This window comes from Perna viridis, chromosome 12 (genome assembly GCF_037379345.1).
Source record: "Perna viridis isolate PV_CMFRI_1.1 ecotype Kerala chromosome 12, ASM3737934v1, whole genome shotgun sequence".
In the NCBI taxonomy this organism is placed as follows: Eukaryota; Metazoa; Mollusca; class Bivalvia; order Mytilida; family Mytilidae; genus Perna; species Perna viridis.
This window is the reverse complement of record NC_142456.1, coordinates 30,479,649-30,503,313: the sequence shown is the minus strand read 5'-3', so window position 1 is coordinate 30,503,313 and position 23,665 is coordinate 30,479,649. Positions and strand designations below refer to the sequence as shown.

At 31.1% G+C, this 23,665-nt stretch overlaps 1 protein-coding gene across 3 annotated transcripts; it reads left to right on the top strand.

Annotated features, from left to right (window-relative positions):
- The first annotated feature begins 2,372 nt into the window (after positions 1-2,372).
- Positions 2,373-23,338, top strand: LOC148601991 (high affinity cationic amino acid transporter 1-like). Of its 3 annotated transcripts, none has more exons than XM_088556036.1 (8): positions 2,373-2,529; positions 10,799-10,916; positions 15,012-15,131; positions 15,498-15,693; positions 16,164-16,278; positions 17,187-17,324; positions 21,347-22,505; positions 22,741-23,338. In XM_088556036.1, the coding sequence occupies exons 2-8, from the start codon at positions 10,799-10,801 to the stop codon at positions 22,863-22,865; spliced, it is 1,971 nt and encodes a 656-aa protein (XP_088412162.1). In that variant the 5' UTR covers positions 2,373-2,529; the 3' UTR covers positions 22,866-23,338. The 3 variants fall into 3 exon arrangements, with proteins under 3 accessions (XP_088412162.1, XP_088412164.1, XP_088412165.1); XM_088556038.1 differs by lacking the exon at positions 2,373-2,529 and adding an exon at positions 10,336-10,427; XM_088556039.1 differs by lacking the exons at positions 2,373-2,529; positions 10,799-10,916 and adding an exon at positions 12,498-13,198.
- Positions 23,339-23,665: the final 327 nt, after the last annotated feature.

The following is a 23,665-nucleotide window of genomic DNA, read 5'->3' as shown; positions in this document are numbered from 1 at the left end:
CCTGAACAAGAGACAAAAATAGTATGTCCAACCAAAATTGATAATTCACATCGGCTGTTGAAAGATTCGTGTACTCACCGCTGTTTTAAAGGACCTGATTATTTGATTACTATTGTTATCTTTATCGGTAAGAGAGTTATTTAATTTACGATTATTTTCTATGAATAAGTATTATTAAGTTGGCGAAACCAGAGATTGTAGTGTAATTATGAAAGTGACCATAATTCGTTTATTAGAATAGTTCTAAAATAAAATTATGAGTGCTTCGGTAAAACAAATTTGAGTTCCTATTATAGCATTGTGTTGTCAATCTTGTTCAATAATCTTTTTTTTAATTACTAAAAAAATGATTAATCGTTACAAAACTCATTTTCGTTCAGCATTTAATTACTATTCCTATTAAAACATTCCTGTGTGAAAACGAATATTTGTCAATTATTTTAAGGTATTATTTAAAAACCCATTTAAATAATAGATAATTTATTGTGATGTATTGTGTTTAATTTGAAAATAATGACATATCGATAAAACACAGTTCAAGATAGGTGATCGTAGATGAATTATTAGACAGAATGGTAAATAGGATTATCCAATAGACATGGCAACCAAAGTGATTTGCATACACATGTTTCATACAAATATAAAAATTCACTTACAGTAATATTGCAAATTCCGGTGTACTGTACACGTCTCAAAGGCTACGATCTCATCAGAAGCCATACAACCAAATATATAGGAAGATTTTAAAAAGAAAATTGTACAAAATGCACTCGAAACGAACAAAATATTGAAATGTGAAGCAAAATCACACACCAATGAAACCCACCAAGTGCAGTGTCAAATCGGAAGTGGATGAATGTCTCAAATACTAAAATCTGACATTTTCGTACTTGTTTGAATTGACCATAGGTATATATTGAGCTTTAGTTCTGAGCCGTCCTTTTTGTGATCATTGATAATATAGTAGAACTTAGAAAACACTATTTTTGTTGTTATACGGGAGAGGGGTATGATATCAATATAACAGATTTCCCATTTACATTCAAAATGCTTTCAACTGAAAAATTGTAATACCGAAATGTAATATGTAATTTTTAAACTGTACCTTTTATAGCATTTGTTTTTCTTCTGGAAAGCTACAAAAAGGTTTATATTTTGTATCCAAAAATGCAGTTCCAGTTTAAATTCACAGTCGAATGTTACAACATGTTACGCTATAAATGGTCTAAAATAGTATACTTTGTTTTTCAGATACTTCAATGTTGAATATGATGACGATGAGATATTTTAATTAAAGCTTTCAAGTTTGACAATTTACAGTTTTAATGCATGCTACCTTTCTGATCATTAACATAAATGGTAGTATTTTATAGAATATAATTCTTCAAAAAAGTTAAATAAATAATGTATCGGGTAATGCACTATGAAATTGTTTCAATCAGCCTGTTGCAAGACACAATAAAATACATGAAAGAACCAAAATAATACGTATTAAGAAGCAATGATAAATAAGCAACCTGGACTCAACAAAAACTGGGAGATTACATTTCTAAAAATGAAACTACAAAAATCCGTTTGATTAAGGTATTTTAATACGAATTCTCCATTATATCAATATTCTACCTCTCATTGTCAGCATTGTCCCTGTGCAGTCGACATACCGCACTGAAAATATAGTTGTAGTCGAGATCAAAAGAATGTGAAAAAAAATGATGTTCGATGTATGCAAACTTCCTTCAAAAGCAATACAATGGCCTAGTCTACGATCGTTATTATTATGATTATTTTGTCTCGAAACAAAAATAAAATTAAAACAAACAACTAAATCATAATCACGAACACCAAAAAAAAACATGAGAACACATAAAACACAAAGAAAGACAATAAAGAAACAAAAAAATTCAAAACCCCAAAAATATTTGACCCCCACGTGCTTCTACACACAATAGACTGAAAGACAGCTATGACAATCATGCATAGAATAATTTTTAACAGTGATGTATTTTTAATAATTGAAAGGTAGGAAACACAAAAATATAAAACATAGAATTGGCAGTTTCTATCTAAAAATGACGCACGCAATGAAAGTGAAAGCTAACTTCAACATTTAGTTATGTTTACTGTATAACTTGCACAAACTTATAAAATAGCAAAATACCTTTTTTTGAACAAAAGACAGGATTACAACATTTCCAACAAACACACAACGCCCGGTTACAAATTTACCAATATTCATGGAACAACCTTTTCTATTATTTATCGTCAAATCTAATACAAAACCAGAATACGATTAGAATAAAATATTTCTAGACAACGTTGATTGGTTCTATATTGCGCTACCGAACATCCATTATAGAGGTTGATCGTCAAATAGAATCTTTCTCTACAAGTCTCATTTGATAAACTGTTGTATGTCTGATAAATCGATGGTGATATGTTTCACTAAGAGATCGTGATATCGTTGATATACAAGTCTTCTAATTGTTTCTCGGTTGTGGATTAGTTTTTAGGATAATATAAAAAGCTCAGGTAGGCAAAAGAACTTTGACTACTAATTGCAATTGAATGATACAGCTGAAATGCAACGTGATTATTCGTAAGTTGGTCTTTGTTGACAATGTCATAAAATGTGCTATTTCTGACACTTAATAATATGACTTGATTCATTTTGTCGCGGAGTGCCTTTTAGAACAAAGGTAAGAAGACAAGTAGCCAAAATAGTTATGGTCTTTTCTTTTCTTTAGATACAGGCCAATTGTTTTGTACCAACAACAAGGGTATATTTCGATACATAATTTCAAAGCTTGAGGTTCATTTTTACACCAAGGCCCAGATGTTCAAAACTTTGTTCCCTGTATAAATATTCATCCTCTAGATTATTTGTATAGATTGCACAAGATTTATCCAGTGGATAGCTTTTGTCCAGTGGATGAATCTTTTGAACAACCAGTCATCGGCTTGAGAAGATTCATAATGTATTTTGCATAGAATATAGACGATTAACCACATATTAGTATTTTTTCAATATCACCGAGAACGTAATCACAGAATTTCAGCATTTGGAATATTTGAAACAGAACCAAACGGGATTTGTTATTAGGGGCCTTCATGGCTTACCTATCTAAATGTCTGTTTAGATTTGTTTAAGGAGAAAGACCTAGGATATGGGACATTACTCTTGAAATCAGTGATATGTTTACATCATATTTAATTTCATCAAAGCCTTTCAAGCTTTCATTTGAAATAGAATAAAATAAATCAAAGTAACTTTGATGCTTAGAAGAGATTGATGTAAAAGAGTAATCAAGGGAACCAAAGTTATAGCGGTAATCAAAAGAATGTAATCCAGGGACAAAGACCAGATATGAAAAACAGACACACGCACACAACAAAGAACATAAAGCAACTAAAATCATACATACAAAGTAACAAAAGAAAATAAGCAACTTTGACTCCACTAAAACTGGCAGCACGGACCAGGTGTACCGGTAGGGTAAGCGTCCTGTGCTTTTCTAGAAACACATGCCGAGTTGCTCATAAAAAGTCATGTCCGGGGTAGACGAAAGAGGACAGGAAAACTATGACACGTTGAACAAATCAGTTTTCATGACACAGATGGATACACCGTATGATCCACAAGTTTATGATGCCGACGACAAATCTTCTGTAGTGATGACTTCAATTTTGTAGCAACATAACCCTATTCCAGAAGCCTAATTGTTAAAATTCTAGCGCGATACAAAAAATCTGTGTAGTTCCGACAAGCTCTGTCATAACGTATGAGTTGATTTGTGGTGATTTTTGTGATTTCTGAAAATATTTACTATTTTGTATTAAGGTTATACGCTGATGCATATGTTGCATTTCATCATATCCGTTCTTTTTTTCTATTGATTTTCTATTCTTTTCAATCCTAAATAATTAATCGCTTGACACTTCTGCAGAATCACCATTGCTCAATGATGTAAAACAACCTTATCAAACAAGTCACTTCCTATCCCTATCCTGGGAATTCAAGACCAGGATTAAAATTATTGAAATGAATTCAACTACATTTGTAATTTTAATTTTATATGCCTTATGGGGATCAGTTGTGTTAACGTTACTCCAGTCATAAACATTTCCACTCAACTGTTTCTGAAAAATGAATCGGCTATGAATAAATGATTTATTTGTATGGAAAAAAACTAATGTTTTGCCTGAACGATGGGAATTTGGCATAAAATTAAGCATTTCATGGCAAAGTTGACAAACCAGAGGCGATTCTTCTTAAGTAGCACGCTTTCCATCAAGCTCGAAAAATATGACAGTTGTTGATATTACAATTTTTTATCAATCCCCTAAAACAACACTTTTGGTATAGATATTATTTTGTTTTCTTTATACAAACTTAAATAAAATAAATGCTTTTGTCATTTAAGGATGTTTTGATAATTCAAATATTCAGCATGATGCATAACTCAGTATAATTTCCTTTACATTTTCAAAAAAAGTGTTGTATACAACACAATAGAAAGTTAGTTATAGTGGTATTGTATAGAATTCCTTATTAGTTTTTAAGACGAAAACGTAAACAAACTTTGAAAGTTTCCTTTGAGATCTTGAAAATGTACAGATTATTCAAATACCTTATATTTTTTTTATCATGATCTCCTGATTTGAATTTGTCAGCATAAATACGGAAAGTCTTTGAATGAAGACCTCATTATGTACAGAAGTAGCTTCCTTTTAACTTTTGAGAAAACAAACATGCATCGATAATTAAAAATCTTAAGGTTGAAATAGGAGAATTGTGTATTGTTTATCATTACTATCGTAAGAGAATATTATGTTTTTGCTAAAGGTGGACCCAATTATATTTCTACTTTTGTGTAGTTCGTTTTCATCATTTATTCTTTCTTTCTATGTGTGTGTTTTAATTAAGTTGTTTTATGTATTTTGTTTTGTATGTTTTCCAAGTTTAGTCTTTGTTTACGGAATCATAAATACACCGTTTTTGACTTTTATTATGGTCTCCAACACTTTTAAAATACTTTAGTCTTATAATTTCTTAACTACCATTGTACTCAAATCAAATTCTTTCAAATTGAAAACGAGATGTCATATATGACAACTACAAATTTTCTCCTATTATAGTATTTTTTGTAGGTTCTGTGGCCCTAGGGCTTGGCTTTTACTTTTAAACTCCATTATTACATAAATTCAAATGGTAACAGCTTCAGGTAATATATATTTGACCTTTATAAGACCTCAATAAAGTGGGAGAAAATTGGAAAAACCATGCTTACTATATAAGTTTGTATATCAATAGACTGAACAAATCCGTTTCGATTGCTTCAGAATATGCATGCTCGCCTTGAAAGTGTGAGGTCTTGGGTTCGCTCTCCGTCTAATCCACACCAAAGACTTGAAAATGGTGGCCTCTGCTTCTGCGCAAACCACACGATATTTATGATAGAGTGACAACCGATTTGCTATGGGTATGAATGATGTGTAGTTCAGTTCGATTGCTCAAAAGTCATCGTCCTAAAAGTCTTATAATTCTGCCATAGAACGTTAAAGCACAACCAATCAATCCATTTCTACCTCGCAAGTACAGTTGCATTATATGAAGTAAAGCATTAAATTTGAGATCAAACTATATCGCTTCAAACAATTCATTGGAATTGCTAAATAGGATATTGATTATTTATTTCTGCCTTTCGTTCGTGGTTCATTTTTTTGTTTTGTTTTTTGTTTTGTTTTTGTTTTTGTTTTTTTGTTTTTTTTTGTTTTTGTTTTTTTTGTTTTTTTGTTTTTTTCTTTTTTTGTTTTTTTTTGTTTCATGCTTTTGTTATTGTCATATTATCTTGCAAAACAAACAATTATTATCAATTCAATAATTTGTGAAAACAAACATTTTGTTGACGGAGTATTGTTAATCCCTTTGATTAAACAAGCAGCGCAAATTGAGTTTTAAATAATAGGCCCAATAGTTGATTAGCAATTCAATTCGCAAATTAAAATAAATATGCTTTCAGATTAGCTCAAAGTGAAGGCTTGAAAATCGTCAATGAGATTTTTGAAAAGTTTTCCTCTTATGTTGGACATTCATATTTCATGTATTTTAAAAGAATGTAAATAGTGAAAGTGCCTTACATTAACTTCATGACATATAAACTTATTTATAGATGATTACATTAGGTACAAAACATACTGATAAATAAGCACTTGTCTGTTTTAGAGTCTGGCAAAATGTGCATAAGGTATGGCTCATGAAACAAAATTCAGATTTTATAGCATAACCTAAATATTCATATCGATTACCTTTAGAAATAATCATCAAGGTGTTTGTTAAAATTGCTTTTTTAAGATATTGATAGGTCATATTAAGTTGAAATGTACTTATATGAGCAGTCAAATATCAACACAACAGATGCTTCAGGATAAATTTTAAATTGAATATGTTTGATGCAGAAAGACCAAATTAAAAATAATAATGACCACCAGTGCCAGCAATTGCCAGATTCTTACACAGAAATGTAATTAAAACACAGGATTAGTAACTGTTTCAATTATTCTCATTGCATTTGAACCAGACTTAAGAAGAAAGACACCAAAACTCGCTTTCACTATTTATTTAATTATTGACGCATTTTACTGTCGGTTTTGTCCTACTGTGACTTAGGTTTTCACTTCAATGCTGGTAGTATCACTAATGACCTCTTTGAATGGTAATTATACACAAATACTATTTGTTGCTAGGTTTATTCACAAAAAAAATCGCACTAAACGCTTGAATTCAATCCGTACGCGTTTTGTCTTTAATTACGTCATTATATATCATTTATTCATTATTCTTATTATCGAGATTCGGGACAAACTGGACGTGATGTTGTAACCCTATATCAGGTTTGAAATTTGAGATAAATCTAAATCGTTGATTAAATCCAAAGCAAATGTACTAACAAGTAAATAAAAAATTTCTGGAATAAATTTCTTTTTTATTGTTTTATTTTTTATTGTTTCTTTCTTTTTATTTGTTTTTTTATTTGTTTGTTTGTTTGTTTTTTGTTTTTTGTTTTTTGTTTTTTGTTTGTTTTTGTTTTTGTTTTTTATTGTTTTGTTTTTGTTATTCACTGAGGCAGCATCCCTCCTACAAAAAAATAAAGCTGAAATCCATTGTCTAAATCATTTTCGTCGTGATTACGAACAATATGTCTTGTATTGGTGCAAATGAATTGTTGTATGCAATGCATTAATGACATAAATTTTAAAACAGATTTATGCCTTTCAAAAGATATTGCTGACAACACCTAAATAATCGCTAAATCACTTTAAGAAAAGTCAATCAAACGATGTCACGATCAGATGAAAATAAAAATTTAAAAAATTCAAAAGAACAGTCTGCGAACAAATTGATAAGATCAGTATCACGCACATCAATAATATAATTGCAACATGAATATGGTATGCCTCTATTGTGGTTGGACTGACAAAATCACATTTCATACTTGGAATGGAAAAAAGCGAGGAAGTTGAGGAAATAATTATGAATCTCGATTTCGAAATCATACTATTGTGTTAAATTTCTGTGTCATAATGTTGTTTGTTATTGACTACATTAGTAAAACACCAAAACTTCAGCTCGAATCAATTAAGAAAGAATTCGTCTAAAAAAGTCACATCATCAAAAGAACGTAACATTTGCAAATAAATGTCTAAATTTCATCTTATCCTACCGGTGCACCTGGTCCATGCTCCCTGTTTTTAGTGGAGTCAGAGTCGCTCATTTGCTTTTGCTACTTTGTATGTATGGTTTTATTTACTTTATGTTCTTTGTTGTGTATGTCTGTTTTCCATGTCTGGTCTTTGTCCCTGGATTACATTCTTTTGATTACCGCTATAACCTTGGTTCCCTTGATTACTCTTTCAAAATAACAAACAGAAAAACATAGTACGTATTTGCTATTCAAACATTGGAATCACAAGGACAATGCTACAAAATGAACGAATAAGAACACGTGCAAATCCATAATTTCAGGTCATGATGAATAAATGGGATTAAAGGTATTTTTCGGGGAATAGAATTCGTGAAAAATTAAAATTTCATGCACAAATGTTAGGATTAGGAGTGCACATCGGGTACTTAGGTATGAATACGCACAAGAAGTACATGTTATGGTAAAACTAGAACCGAGCTGCATCATTAACTCTCCCAAACAATCATGTATATGTTTTACCATGACATCAGCGAGAGACCCCTATTTCAGCCAACGAAAATCAATGGCACGAATGAATTCTGATATCGTTATAACCGTATTCACGTATCATATTTATTACATTTCATGGACAAAAGATTCATAGTTGAAATCATAGACTAATCAATACACTGAGGGGAAATAAAATAGTAATAACAGTATCGTCAAGAAAACAATACTGTTCAGATAGAATTAATTAAAAAAACAAGTCGAATGGAATTTGTTAAGTTTCGTTGGCTAAATTAATTGAAAAAAAATTACGTTATAAGTGCAAAAAAATAGTTTCATTGAAAAACAGAAAATGTGTTCATAAAATTTACAATCATCTAGCTTGGGTGATTCTTTTAATCACCTCAAAGGAAAAATGAAGATTAAAATAATTAGGGAATTTTAAATTGCCCTTATAAAGTTATAATCAAACATTTCGTATAAAAGAAAAGTAATTCTTTAATGTGTAACGGTTAACTGTATTAAATGATTAGACCTAACTTGGTGTAAAATCTCCTATACCTGAAAGGTCAAATATTTTTCTTTTTTTATTTATTATGTTTTTGCGATAAGAACCCATCCTCACTATTTCGATAGAGTGCACAGTTTGGTTCAAAATGTCCTCAAATATGTGTTGATGAGAAAGCTTCAGTAGAAAAATAATGTTAGATACGATAAGAAATTTATCAACTTTTTAATAAGTATTAATGTTAGACAGCCTTTTTCAACAACTATAGAATCGTGCTGACTTTCACGAATTTTTTTAGATACATGTTAGCTAATGTCCATAACACAACGATTTAGCTTCCAAAAACAGACAGGACGGAGAAAAATATAAAAAGAAACTGCTCCAATATTCAGGCAACGAGACGATGTTATAGTTGCTTTATCATCCCTTTTATCAAAATCGAAAACAACTCCTTAAGTTGCATTAAGAATAAGTTCGATTATACCAGATATATTTGGTACAAAAAGAGCATATACCAGGATAACTACATGCAATAGATAGGCATGTTTGAATTATGTTATTGCAGTTCATGACAAGTAAATGTCATTTATCAGGTTATGGTTTGTAAGGAAGAAGCAGGCCATCATTATACAACAAAATCATGTTTGAAGCAACTTGAGCTATTCTATATCCCATAAGAATACACATGTAAAAGTCTTCATTCAGTCTTCATTCTATAGTTGCTTCATATTTTCCAATCGAATTCGCACGTCAACAAACGTGAAAACGTAAGATTAAGTGAGATAAATGTTGAGCTTCAGTATATCGTTTTACAAGTATTGATAACGTGTTTTTTTTTCTGCCTAATATAAGTGCCAGATTTCGTCTCTTATGTAATGTTGTAGGATCAGTTTTTTTTCAGTATTATGAAAGATGATAAGTGTACATACTTCTGAAATATATGTTTCATTGCAGCTTCAAATGTCAGGCACAACAACATGCATGCATTTTCAATTCAAAATTTGTTTTAGTCCACCTTGAGCGTGTCTGATGAAGGGTGATGAGGAAACTATTCTTAGTTGTCGGTTTTAGAATATTAACAATCACGGCTTAAATGCTATGTTGGTGTGTCTTTCAACGATTAAACTATTTGTTGTTGTTTCGAAGTGTTTTATTCATGAAACAATACAAAAGTGATTTTAATCGAAGTGATAATAACTGATTTTTACTAATTGAAAACATTTGGCAGTATCTTTTTAACTACGATTGCATACATTAATCCTGCCTTGTTTGTACAATCAGCTGTACGTCTTTATCTTTCCAAGCCAAGAGACTATGAATCGGAAGGCTGTAGAAACACTTTTTCAAACAGAAAAAACACTACATGTATTAAAGTTTCAACTGAATTCGATAGTTCCATTACCACACAGAATGATAAAGCTTTTAAAACATGTAAAACTAAATAATCTATCCCATGGGTATAATTATGTAATATTAACATTGTTTAATAAATGCCCGTAGTAAGAAAACGAACCGGAAAAGTTTGAAAGCTTTTCATCGATGTTAGTTATTCATATGATTGACGTTCGTGCTTAAAGGTGCATTGCACTGACTCAGCTTTAAATCATCATAACATGTTTATGTAAGTTTTAACGGAGAAAGATACATGACATTGTATTATTGTGTAATTTTATCATTCAAGTCTACAATGGAGGTATAAGTCTGCGCTTCGGAGAGTTATTTGAGTCGTGGTGAGAATTTTAAATAATTTTGGGATTAACTATTTATTCTACGGAGTTATGGAATAGAATGTGTCAGTAGTTTTGTCATAACTTGTATGACTATAACCGAACAACTCAGGGAAAGAGCAAACTTATTTGTATATTAGATTCATAAATTTTCTTTTACGGCAAACGGATCGGTATAGGGCAAGTAACTATGACCAAAAAAAGTAACGGCAATCCAATTATGATAAACCACTAAGAAAGAAATATTTATTTATCATACCTGATTGTAGACTAGATCTAAACATTATAATAAAGGGTAAAAGTGAGAAAAAAATCAATGTTATGAATAGTCAGTACATATCTATATACTTTTTTTCATTTATATTTTTTCTCAGATGGATCACTGCAGGAGACTTTTTCAAGCATTTGGAAGAAGAAAAACAATTGACCAAAAAAAGCTCTTGATAAGCCGGTTTAGAAGAAACCTAAATATATTTGATCTTTTAGGAATAGGTAAGTCGAAATTTATTGTTATTTGTTTTCGTTATCAAAGTGCAAGTTGAAAAATGAAAGAGAAAACATGACATTAAATTTGAATTGGGTTTTTCCATTCTATCCAAACTATGACATTATTACAAAAGTTATTAATGAATGATTATAAGAAATTAAGACCATTTTATATTCTCATCTGTCATTATATTTGTTTTTCTCTCATAATTCTTGCTGTTCGTTTCATGTGTCATAATTAATTTGCATGAATTTTTCAATGGGCATATTTTCTTATTTATTTTCTATATATTATGTAGACGGTGTTTATTAACGCATTTGATGTAGAATTAACAATTATATCTGAATGGCTTCACGATCTTCAATTGCTAAAAGTAATCTATTATTCTGTGCATATTTCTTTACGAAATTTTGACAAATATAAACAATTAAGATACAAGAGTTTTTTTTATTTGTGAAGATAACTATGAAATATCATCACAGATGTTGAGTTATTGTAGTAGGATACCATCATTTATAAATATTTGATGGTGTCGATCTATACGTTGCAATTAAAATTTATTGTCTGGAAACTTCAGCGAATTATTTATCAGTTAGTACTGTCATTTTAAAGTACTTATTCTAGGTAGACAATAATTACTTCTAGTTTCCATTAATAATTATTATAGATTTTTTGCAAGTTGTGGTAATTCACTTAAATTAAATATCAAAATAATAATTAAACTTGTAGCAAACCTGTGGCACATTGGTAAGGTTTCTAGATAATGTTTATTATCTGAAAAGAGTTATTTGTCCCTTCCAAACCTTTCTAAGTCTTTGTCACTTTTCCATTGTCGTTCAAAGTAAACCGTTGTTTATCGTATTAAGTGTTACTTTGTAAATACGTGCAGGACAAACTAGTGTTTTTTCATAAGATTAACTATGTGTCATGTCCCAATAACTGTGTAGTTTGTAAATTACATAAAGATGCCTAAAAATTATACTTACATAGATTTAAAGCTTTTGTAATATATGAATAAATTATTTCTACGAATTCATTGCTTTTTTGCTATAATATTAAAATGCAATAATTCATATAATCTTTAGATTACTTATGGTTTTTTTAAACATGCGTATCCAGGGAAAAGATATGATCATGAGCTTGCAAAAAGGTTTTTGGCATTAAATATTGCAAATAATTGATTTTACTCTCATATTTATTACTTTCTCTGCAAATTCATAAGCATCCGTATTATTCATCAACATGATTTAGTAAATGATGTTTTTTTTTTCATTTTTCTATACGTCTTTATCGACTTACCCTTATCATTAAAAACGCACTTTTATTGGTTTAAATACTTACATTTTATGCCTGAGCAGGCAATCGTTTTATAGAACACTTGTATTTGTCCAAAACTTAAATTTGAGGAAGTCCAAACTAAAGACAAAACATCACTATAGAGTTATAAACACCATGGGATGCATTTTGAGGTGGAAGCAATTATGTACTTACATTTTTTTCGCTTTTCGTTCTGGTCAATGTGGACTTGTAATTCATGCAAACGATATTTATTTTATTAGAATAAAAGATAATCAAGATAATTTTCAAACAGCTGGTACGTATCGGTTTCTTTTCCTAAGCAAATCTATGACCTCATGAAGAAAACTGAACGATTAACAATACCCCTCTACATTCTTCTTATTACTTGAATATGCCAAGGAAGTCTCATAGATCGCGTCTCCTTGTGCAATTCCATTCGGCGATGCAGCTATATTTGTTTTATAAACGCCTTTGGACAAAACTTTCTATCTCAAACCACAATAGGAACTTTTTATCCAAATCCTAGACCAAACTAATAATTATAATATTTGATAATACGGTTGTTTGATTTTTTTTTATGTTCCATTAAACATTTACTTAATTTTGTGTTCTGATAGTTGCAATAATTATTATTTCTAAATGCTTTAAGGTCTGACATGGCTCATTTTTACAACAATTGTCCCCCTAACAACAAACCTACTAAAAAATGTAAGGGCATGCTGATATGAGAAAATTACATTCGTTTTTTTTTTTTCAATTCTGCAGAAGGCGATTTGATAATTTTATAATCTATGACTTCAATTGTGATGTGAATGGTACCAAGATTAGGTACGGAAAATAGACATACACATCAAAGAACATGATATAACCAAAGAAAAAATGTGCAAGGAAACAAAAATAAGTTAGCAACCTTGACTCCACTAAACATTTGGGGATTTGACCGAGTACACCGGTAGGAAAAGTGTCCAGGGTAGACAAAAGAGAAAAGGTAAATTATGACAATTTTAACAAGCAGTTTTACAATTTTCCTTCCTGTTATTTCAAAATGCTGAACTTTTCGTTTGATAAGTTGGTCGGTAACTCACGACTACTTTATTTGTTTCTCATTACCGGAGATTAACTCCGTGTTTGAGTTTTTATACTTCATTTTAGCCAAAGCTACTACAAACATGTCATATATTAAATAGGCATCATTCGGAAAACAACACGATAAAGAGCGAAAACTAAATAGTTATGTTGCATTATTCAATATAAGAAATTCTATCATTAAGATAGACAAAAAAGTGATTAAAATCGGTACGATATATTAAGAAACCGATAAGTGTCATCCGAAATTTATTTTCTATTATGTTGTAAGTATAGTCCATGTGGTTTCTATGATATAAAAATCTTTGAGATTTTTATTTCAGAATGAATTGCATACTCTTATAGCATTTACAGAGAAAGCTGTCTAAACAGAACCCTAAATAATCTGAAAACCTGTCTAAAACAGATACTTCTTTAAGTCCCTTTGTATCAATTTTAATTCATCTTAACCTGACTTTTCTAAACCGAACAACTTTAAAGTCTGAAAGGGATACGGTTAAGACAGGTTTCATTGTATGAAGAAAAACTGAAAAAAAGTTTCCTTCTGACGCTTCAGTAAACTTTTCCAATTTTGGATCTGAAACCAGGAGAAAAAAATGTTATTTCAATACAACTTTTAAATTGTCTCAGTTTAGACAGGTGTTCAATTACCTAACAATGACATAAAGGAACGTTGAAATCAATTAGAGATAGAGCTACCTTCAAATTTCACCATGATATGTGCTTATATATATTTTTTCCTTATCGGATTCTGACGTACTTGTTGTGTTTCACCATATTCGTTCTTCTTTCATAATGATCGAGGTGTCTGCTATATTCCTTTAATGTTTAGATTTCGAAACAAATATACCTGCAATACATATTTAAATAAGCCTAACTTCCGGTTATGAGCAAGAGCTTGTTGAAATACATTTACAAAACTGTAACCTTATCCTATATTTAACGCATAAACGAATACAAATGCAATAAATCTATAAACTGCCTCTGAATTATTTATCCAAAAAGTGGCAACTTTTGAAATGATATAATATTCATTGATAAAAGTAAAAACGGCAAACACTGCACTAAAAACTTAATTTATGCACAACAAATCTATTGTACTTTTAAGAGTTGGATGGTTTTTCCGAACAAATTGTCCTGACATTAGTTGAAATTCATTTGCATTACTCTGACCGCATAATAATCAAGTTTGGCAGATGAAAGTAAAACTTGTTTTGATCAGATATCGGTGATTTTATCATTTTTAAATTGCATATACAAATTAACTTTGATGTATGTAGATGAATCATTACATAACACTATAGACTACCGAGTGTCATGATCATTTGCAAGTGAACAAAACCAGTTAATGGATGCATACTGTTGTTAGAAATCACTTCATGTATTAAGACTTGACATTATGATCGATAACAAAATGTACACGTAAAATATATATATAAAAGGGTCTAAAAACTCCCATCGATGTTAGAACTGTCAAATTTGCGAAGCAAATACTTGGTCTTGCGTTCCCCGGACTCGAACTCGTACCGCTGTGACATCTATGGCAACACCGCCTGCACAAAATCCAGCGACTTGATCGCTCGGCCTGCTAGGAGGCTGAATAAATATATAGCTTTCCCTGGCCGGATCATTCCACCTTGTAGGATTAATTTAGGGTAGTAACTTAGTATATTACCGTAAAATTATTTGAAACGTAGGTTTGACTTATTTTACAGGCGTTGGTAGCTGCCTAGGTATCGGAGTCTATGTTATTATTACTTACGTTATTAAACATCAGGCAGGTCCCTCTGCTGTCGTTTCGGTCCTTATTGCTGGAGTCGCTGCCTTCCTTTCGGGTAAGCATTTTTGTGGTAATTCTTCAAAGATTGCTTCAGAATTGATAATTTATTCATTTTATCAGTTACTGATAAACATTAGAATGTACTGGAAGTTGAAACATGATTTCATTGTATATTTTGCGGTTAGTTTAACAAGAAGTTGAAAAATTTCAAACAAGATGTGTGGAAAACTATCTACTTAAAAACTGATCAAATGCTTTTAAAATTAATAAAAAACGACTTCTTATTCAGAAAAATTAGCATTATAAAGATTCATGCAATTTAATATTGCAGGTAAATAACGGAAGAAAACAAATGCTAAGATACATATGTGTTTAACAATATTACTATTTCACCTTATCATGAAATTAATGCTATTTTAAGGTCTCTGCTATTCAGAGTTTGCCATCCGTCTCCCACAAGCAGGTTCATCATACGTTTACATTTATGCTTCTCTGGGGGAACTGTCAGCATTTGTTGTTGGATGGAGCATGCTTCTTGAATATATTCTTCTTGCTGCCGTTACAGCAAAGGCATGGAGTCAATACTTTGATGGCCTCCTGAATGGAACTATCAACAGGTACTTGCAAGCAGCTTATTATTATTATTTATTATTATTATTATTATTATTATTATTAATTTTTTTTTTTGTCAAGACAGTTAAAGGATTTCTTCCTTAGTACAAGGCCTTCAGGATTAAATAAGTTCGAGATCATAGGAGTTGAAATAAAAAGTAATATCATTGTATGCAAGATTGAAATTTATCAATAACCACTAGACTTGTTATATTTTACCGATAAGCTCATAATTATCAATAACCACTAGACTTTACCGATAAGCTCAAATCTCTAGAGTACGGCGTAAACGTGAATATATCTGCAAGTCCAATACAGATGCAATTAAGGGAAAAATCAAAATAGAGATTGCACCTTTTATCAATGCGTTGAAGTTAAATGAAAATAAATTCAAGTTAGACATTTGACATTCATTTTTTCTTAAATAAAGTGTGAAAACAAAAGTTTTTGAAAGGAATGCATAATTTCTTTTCAGCTACTTCAACAAAACTCTTTATCTACCGGGAGATGAAAACTTCACAAATGCACCAGATTTTGTGTCGTGTGGGATTCTGCTTCTAATAGGTGCCCTATTTCTGTGCTCCTCAAAGGTAAGTGCTGACGATGATGAGTGTCACCAATCAAAATGGTTCAAATTTATGCGTAACAACGTATCTTAAATTGCTCATCAGTAATATAGAAAAAAACGACATTTTTAGTCTAAATAGGCATATGATTACTATACACAAGGAAATAATTCATCAGATGGGCTCTTATACAATCTAATAATTTCGGGTAAAGTTGCCGAGCTGATAGGCAAAACTCTGGGCAAATGATTAACGAAACAGTCAAAAGAAGGACATATAAAAATGGGTATGGTTAGTATGTCAAAGAGTAATCAAGGAAATCAAGGTTATAGCGGTAATCAAAGAATGTAATCCAGGGACCAAAACCAGACATGGAAAACAGACATACACAACAAAGAACATAAAGTAACTAAAGTCATACAAACAAAGTAACAAAAGCAAATGAGCAACTCTGACTCCACTAAAACTTGGGAGCATGGACTAGGTGCATCGGTAGGGTAAGCGTCCTCTGCTTTTCTAGAAACAGCCGCAAAGTTGCTCGTAAAAAGTCAAGTCTTGGGTAGACGAAAGAGGAAAGGAAAACCATGACACGTTGATAACAATCCCAGCGGGATGAAACATGTCACAATAAGGCCACAGTCTATATAGCAATATCAATAAAAAGGCAAAACCCATATTCTTTGAAATAATTAATTCTAAAAAAACAGAGGACGCTTACCCTACCAGTGCATCGGGGTCCATGCTCCCAGTTTTTAGTGGAGTCCGAGTTGCCCATTTGCTTTTGTCACTTTGTATGTATGATTTTAGTTATTTTATGTTCTTTGTTGTGTATGTCTGTTTTCCATGTCTGGTCTTTGTCCCTTGATTACGTTCTTTTGATTACCGCTATAACCTTGATTCCCTTGATTACTCTTTCAATTTATTTTTTACAGATGTATACTACATTGTCGTTCCTTTTGACGATCCTAAATAGTCTTGTTATATTCTGTATCATATGTGTCGGATTCTTTCATGTTAAACATGAGAACTGGACGAATCCACCAGGTTACTTCCCTTTCGGGTTGACTGGGGTAAGTACGGTAAAAAATTATTTTAATGCTAATAAGGATTATTTTTGTAATCTTTTATCTTATTTTTTTCCAATTTGTGTTTGTGAAGGTGTTCTTATAATTTTCTAAAGTAAGATGTAACTACATTTGAAAATAAAAACTGGTTTATTGAACAACTTATATACAAACAGAGCAACTTGACGGTCTTTTTCATGGACAATAAATAAGACCAGAGCAAAGAACCCCAACCGTCATCCCAGACAAAAAAAGTCTATGATCTTGGGAGTGTAAAAATAAAATATTTAAACTGTTTGGAGGAAAATGTGCTATATTCAAGAATTAAAAAAATGAAAAAAAAATAAGAATTTAAATGTAATCAATCTCTCTACTTCAAGACTTTTTCATTTGAATATTTTGTGTAGTTCTTTTTAGTTTGGGATTTAGAATTATGGCCGATATTCGGGAAAGGTATAAAAAAAAACACGCCGAGTAAAAATTATTGCTAAGCCATATGCTTACAGTCTTTATTTTAGTGTACAAATTACTTGAAAAGAAATCAAAGGAACCAAGATTCTAGTGGAAATCAAAAGAATATAACCAAGAGAAAAGAATCAGGCATGGCATTCATGCAAACACAACAAAGAATATAAAGTAACTGAAATAATACTTACAAAGTAACAAAATTGAACTCGGACTCCAAAAACTGGGACCATGGACCAAGTGCAGCCGTAGGGTAAGCGTCCTCTGCTTTCCTTGAAATATCCACCGAGTTGCTCATAAAAAGTCAAGCCCGAGATAGACGATAGAGAAATGGAAAACTATGACACGTCGAACAAATCAGTTTTCATGGTGCAGATGGATACATCGTAACGATCCACGAGTTCATGATGACGACCATTAAACTTTTGTAGTGATGACTTCAATTTTGTTGTAACATAACCCTATTCAAGAAGCCTTATTATAAGAAGTCTAGCACGATACAAAAAGTCTGTGTAATTACGGCAAGCTCTGGAATAACGTATAAGTTGTGATACGAAAACTGCATACGCAGGTGCTGTGAAGGGATGTTGCCACAGATGAAAGGAAAGTTCTGAATGAAAAGCCATCACATTTGTCGTAAAGTTTGTCAATAGTTTTCCTTTACTTGAAATAATCAGTTCTATAACTTTTTAGTAAACATGTGTAAGAAAGACAATTCTCGTCTGTCAATTCTCGTTTATCAATACTCATTTAGTATAGTTGAGTTACAAATGTGTGTATGAATAAATGAACAAAGACAGCATCATTAAAACAAACTAACATTAACTTTGATCATTATTCGTTTAGTTAAAAAAAATTGCTTTAAAAAGTATGAGATTGCAAACATACATGAAGCGAAACCACAAGCATTAACCTTGGTTACTTTTTTTCTGAATCAATTTTGTTGCATAATCGATCACTCGTTTAGACCAAAAGCTAAAACGCAAAAAAGAACATACGTTTTGATCTTTTATTGATGGTTAGTTTACAAAAAATGTAAGACCAGACAGGTGACATCTTAGTCCCATCCTTTCGTCAAAAACAAACAAATGTCTTAGAATTATTGAATAATTTAATCTGTTTTTCAGCAATAACATTAAATAATGCAACATTGTATGAATCCATAACTAGTGAGTAATTACGTTACCAAACTGACGGTAATAACAGGATTCCGTCTATTAGAGGTTGAATAATGTCTGAGGGCCAAATCTTGCAATTATTTACAGAGAGATGAATGAGATTTATATTAATTGGATAAGTAATAGATGTTTCTGGCAATTTTGTTATTATTTCTATAAATGGCTGAGACAGAAGTGATTTTGGTCAATTAAGGCCTTGTGAATTAAAATGATGGAATACGTACTTAAGTACTTGGTCAAGAGAATCGTGAATGATGCAGTATAATAAATAGCTGTTGTGACTTCGGTTACATTATACGTTATATATGGAGTCAAAAGATTTGTAAATGTAATAAATGTAGAAAGGTCATCTTATTGTTTATACTTTGTTTTCATTTTAATAGTACACTACTTGCATTTCTACAAAAATAAGTCAAAACAACTGATGTGGCAATTTTAAAATACGACGTCCAAACTTGGCAATGTATAAAATTGTAAAATGAAAATTCATTTTGGTTATCATTTGTTTTGATCGTTTTAATGAAGTCATAAAATTGTATTTAAGGATTTGTATCATCTTTCGCAGTTCTGTTAATCTGGATTGCCATATACAAAACTAATTATTTACCAGAAAGAACTAAACCAAAATTAAAACATTTTGTTGAAGAAAATCCCAAACAGGATCCCCCTGTGTAGTCATAATTTATAGACAAACGCATAATATAAGTGGCATATAAAAACAAATAACATATTGTTTACTTAGTTTTAGGTCAATAAATATCCTAAACATACAATCATTTATTGTATTGAAGGTACGGTTGATATTGATAGCAAATATATCATTCATATGATATTGACATTATATCTATATAAGACCAAAACAAAACGTATTAAGTTGCTGTCTTTGTAAGAATCATGCAAAATCTGATAAATGTGATATACCCCAAAAAAGGCTACATATTTTTATTTCTGTAATTAAGTTATTTTATGGGTCTATACTATGAAATGTGTAACTATTCATTCAAATCTGCCTGCTCTTAGGAGATAATCAACATTGAAAATCCAACAGATTCTATTGTATTTGAGCGTCATTTACAGAGTTATCTCCCTTAAGTTTGAAATCTACAGTGCATTCTATATAATTTTTATCTCTAAAGAGCACGGGTTATATGAAAAACCACATGTTAATTTCTGTTTACTATGACATTTCAAACAAAATATCAAAAATAAAAATATGTAGGCTTTTTACCCATGAATCACATTTTGCATAATCCTTAGCTGGAGTGCTACTTAAGTGAAATTGATTTTGACTGTTTGTTTATAAAGGCAACCTGAAGATTCTATTATACCCGATTTAGAGTTACTCTAAGTAAACGTCAATATCTAATAAATAGGGATATTAGTGACAATATTGACTATGATACGCATCATGATTTATATTTGTCAAAAGAACAGTTTTTAAATAATGAACAAATTAAATGTAATTGAGAAATGGACCAGAAACGGTTCCGTTGAATAGATTTAATTTCAATATATATTCTCGAATCCCAAATTATAGTAAACTGTTAACTGAGGGCCTAAATTAGTATCATATGTTTAGAACTCTCTATGGCTACTGCAATAATTTCAAGTATACTTATACATGCCCCAGTGTTCTATCTACTTATCAAGTCTTCAACTACACAGTTTGCAAAGAACCAGTTACAATGTAAACATTGTGTTAAAAGGAAACTGGTTGAACCGACGACTGAATGTGAAGGTGTTTTGTTTCATTTATATTGATTTATTTATTTTATTTATTTTTTATGGTTGTTGATTAATTGTAGCGTATTCTATAGAATACGCTAGATCAAACATAAGATACAACATGGAGATATTTTACATTGTAAATGTGCTTTTTAAATAAATGTACTTTTATTTCATGTCGTAAAAAAGTAGTTTTGTCCAAATTCATGTGTGCTTTGTTATCGATATTGTGTCATTAAACAAGTCAATTAATAAAATTGAAGATGAAACTTAAGGTCGTGGATTAGTAAGGCATCTTGATGTTTGAAATTGATTGTTTTTTCGGTAGTAAGATTATGCAATTCGACACAATACTCAAAATTGTCGTCATGCGTCAAAATTAAGAAAGATGCATAACACGACCAAATCGTGGCTTAGTATAAAGTAAAACAACTAAATACAGACAAAATGAATTGTACATTCATTTGTCCAATTAAGAGAAGATTTTAACGAATTCATGTTTAGTTTAAATTGGACGTAAAAATGATTCGTAAAACAAAGATCATGAATCTGATAGAATAAAATGTAAAAATTGTAAGTTTAAAAAAAGGATAAATACTTCTTTTTTTACATAAATATTCCTATTTGTAGATAAATACTTCTATTTGTACAATTTTTCAGGTAATAGCTGGTGCATCAACATTATTCTGCATTTTTTCCAGTATTGACATAATTTGTTCAACAACAGAAGAAACGAAAGAGCCTGTTAAAATGATACCAAGTGCTATCACAACAACAAATGTTCTTTCGTGTATTCTTTTAGTTTGTGTAACGGCAGCTTTAACACTGTCATACCCGTGGTACAAATTTACTGATACTGCTGCCATACCAAAGTCATTCCAGTCAAAAGGTGTCAACGGATCGTTCTACGTTTTCTCTATCGGCGGATTGTTGGGGTTGACAACAGCTCTAATTAACTCGTTACATGGAGTTACAAGAATAATGTTTGCAATGAAAACTGACCGTTCACTTTACCCATGTTGTTTGCCTAAATTAGACGCTGGACAAAACTTAATCACACTAGCATTTATTCCTCTGCTGTTATCAAGTGTGTTTTCTTTGTTCTGTACATTGAATATGCTGATACAATTTTTAGCACTTGGTACACTAATTGCCCATTCATGTGTTGCAATATGCGTGATTAATGTTCGTTATCAAGCAGCTAACTTGGGATTAATAAAAGAATATGAGGATATTATTGACGATCAACAGAGTACTGAATTTTTGTATGCTCCATTTATGGCCTATAACAACAACATTTGTAAAGAGATGATATCCGAAAAGAACACAAAACAAACTATTTTGGAACGAATAAGCCACGACCAAAAATGTCAATTTTCAATTACCAAAAAGCCTAGGGACAGTACGTATCAAAAAATGGACAGCATTGTGAATGCCACACCAGTTGGAAGTACTAATAGTCTGATCGAACTTCCAATGGGAGTTTCAACAGAACCAACATATTCTACGTCAATGACGGCTTCAGTTTCACTTATAATTTTCATTGTGGCATCAACAGTGTTTTCATTTGTTGTGGTGTTTGCAAACAACGCTCTTATCGACGGATCGTGGTGGGCCTGCGCATGCTTCTTAATATCTGTGATAATTTTAGTTGTTTCTACAGTTGCAATAGTGAAACAACCTAATAACCAATCAAAACTTTTGTTTAAAACTCCGTATGTACCCTTTGTGCCTCTGCTTTCAATATTTATGAATATGATGTTGATGTCAGCACTTTCCTATAAAGCTTGGCTTCGATTCAGTATGTGGCTTTTCGTTGGTGAGTACCATTTATCATTATCGTCATTTTACATTTTAGTCAAATCAGCAATTTCCGTCACATTATTTTTACCTTCCCAGATTGAATTCCTCATTATATGTGCGACTATCAAGCTAAAACAATAATAATAAACTCTATATAATTAGTATAAAAAACCCTAAATTATACTCAAACATTTCGTATAATATAACAATATGGAAGATTAAGTACACTTTTTCTTGTATATTCATTACAGGTTTGGTAGTGTATTTTGTCTATGGAATTCGAAAAAGTACAGAAATTGACATTGACGACCAGGAAGTAGTATTGTATGAAATTAATGAACAAGAAAAATGTTCTTTGAAAGGGAATGCAAAATGAACTACACATTGAAACTATAAATTTATATACACATGTACTAAGTACAATAAATGACATTTTTCATCATAAATTCTACATTTTTTACCATTTTCGGTAGAATGTGAAGTATCTAAATATCTACGTCATTTGAGAATAAAATTACATTAGTCTTCAGTCTTTCCAATGCACTTATAACTCCCGTAGTGTATCAATTCAATTTGGATTCTAAAGAATTTGAAAGAATTTAAGAATATTTAGGAAACACTCAATGCTTGATTATCATTCGCAATATAATGACATGAAGATTTGTGATTGTTCAACCCTTTGTACAACTATTCCCCAACTCATTTTAAATCCAGAATCAAAAACATTATACGTCGTTGTTACTAAAAACGACGGATTATCTACATACAAATACGTAGTACTTTGCAGAGAGACTTCATACTTTGTAAAGAAAATCATTATCAGAAACCTACTTTATTGCTAATCTGACCTCAAAGAAGGACCATTGTTTAGCTAGATCCTTTTATCTAAGTGTTTGTTCTATAAATGAGAAAAGAGAAAACTCGTGAATAAACGCGATGATTTTGCACTCCGTGTTGTCAATTTTCTTTTCCTGTTCGGCAACATCCATTTAGCACCTCATTTGGAGTCTTTCTTCACACATCCTACGTTATGCCAGAGCTTCCCGAATCTACGCGATTTTTTGTACTAGACTCCTTAAAATGAAGCTTTTGGAATTAAGTTATATTGCTACAAGGTTTAAGTCAACGCTCTACAGAAGTTTTATGGCCGTCAACATGTACACGTGAATCGTTATG

Excerpts from the sequence above, each read along its gene's own strand:
- LOC148601991 (XM_088556036.1), top strand. The coding sequence starts at position 10,799 with ATGGATCACTGCAGGAGACTTTTTCAAGCATTTGGAAGAAGAAAAACA. Across the intron at positions 10,917-15,011 it reads ATTTGATCTTTTAGGAATAG|GCGTTGGTAGCTGCCTAGGT; the intron begins GTAAGTCGAAAT and ends CTTATTTTACAG. Across the intron at positions 15,132-15,497 it reads AGTCGCTGCCTTCCTTTCGG|GTCTCTGCTATTCAGAGTTT; the intron begins GTAAGCATTTTT and ends TGCTATTTTAAG.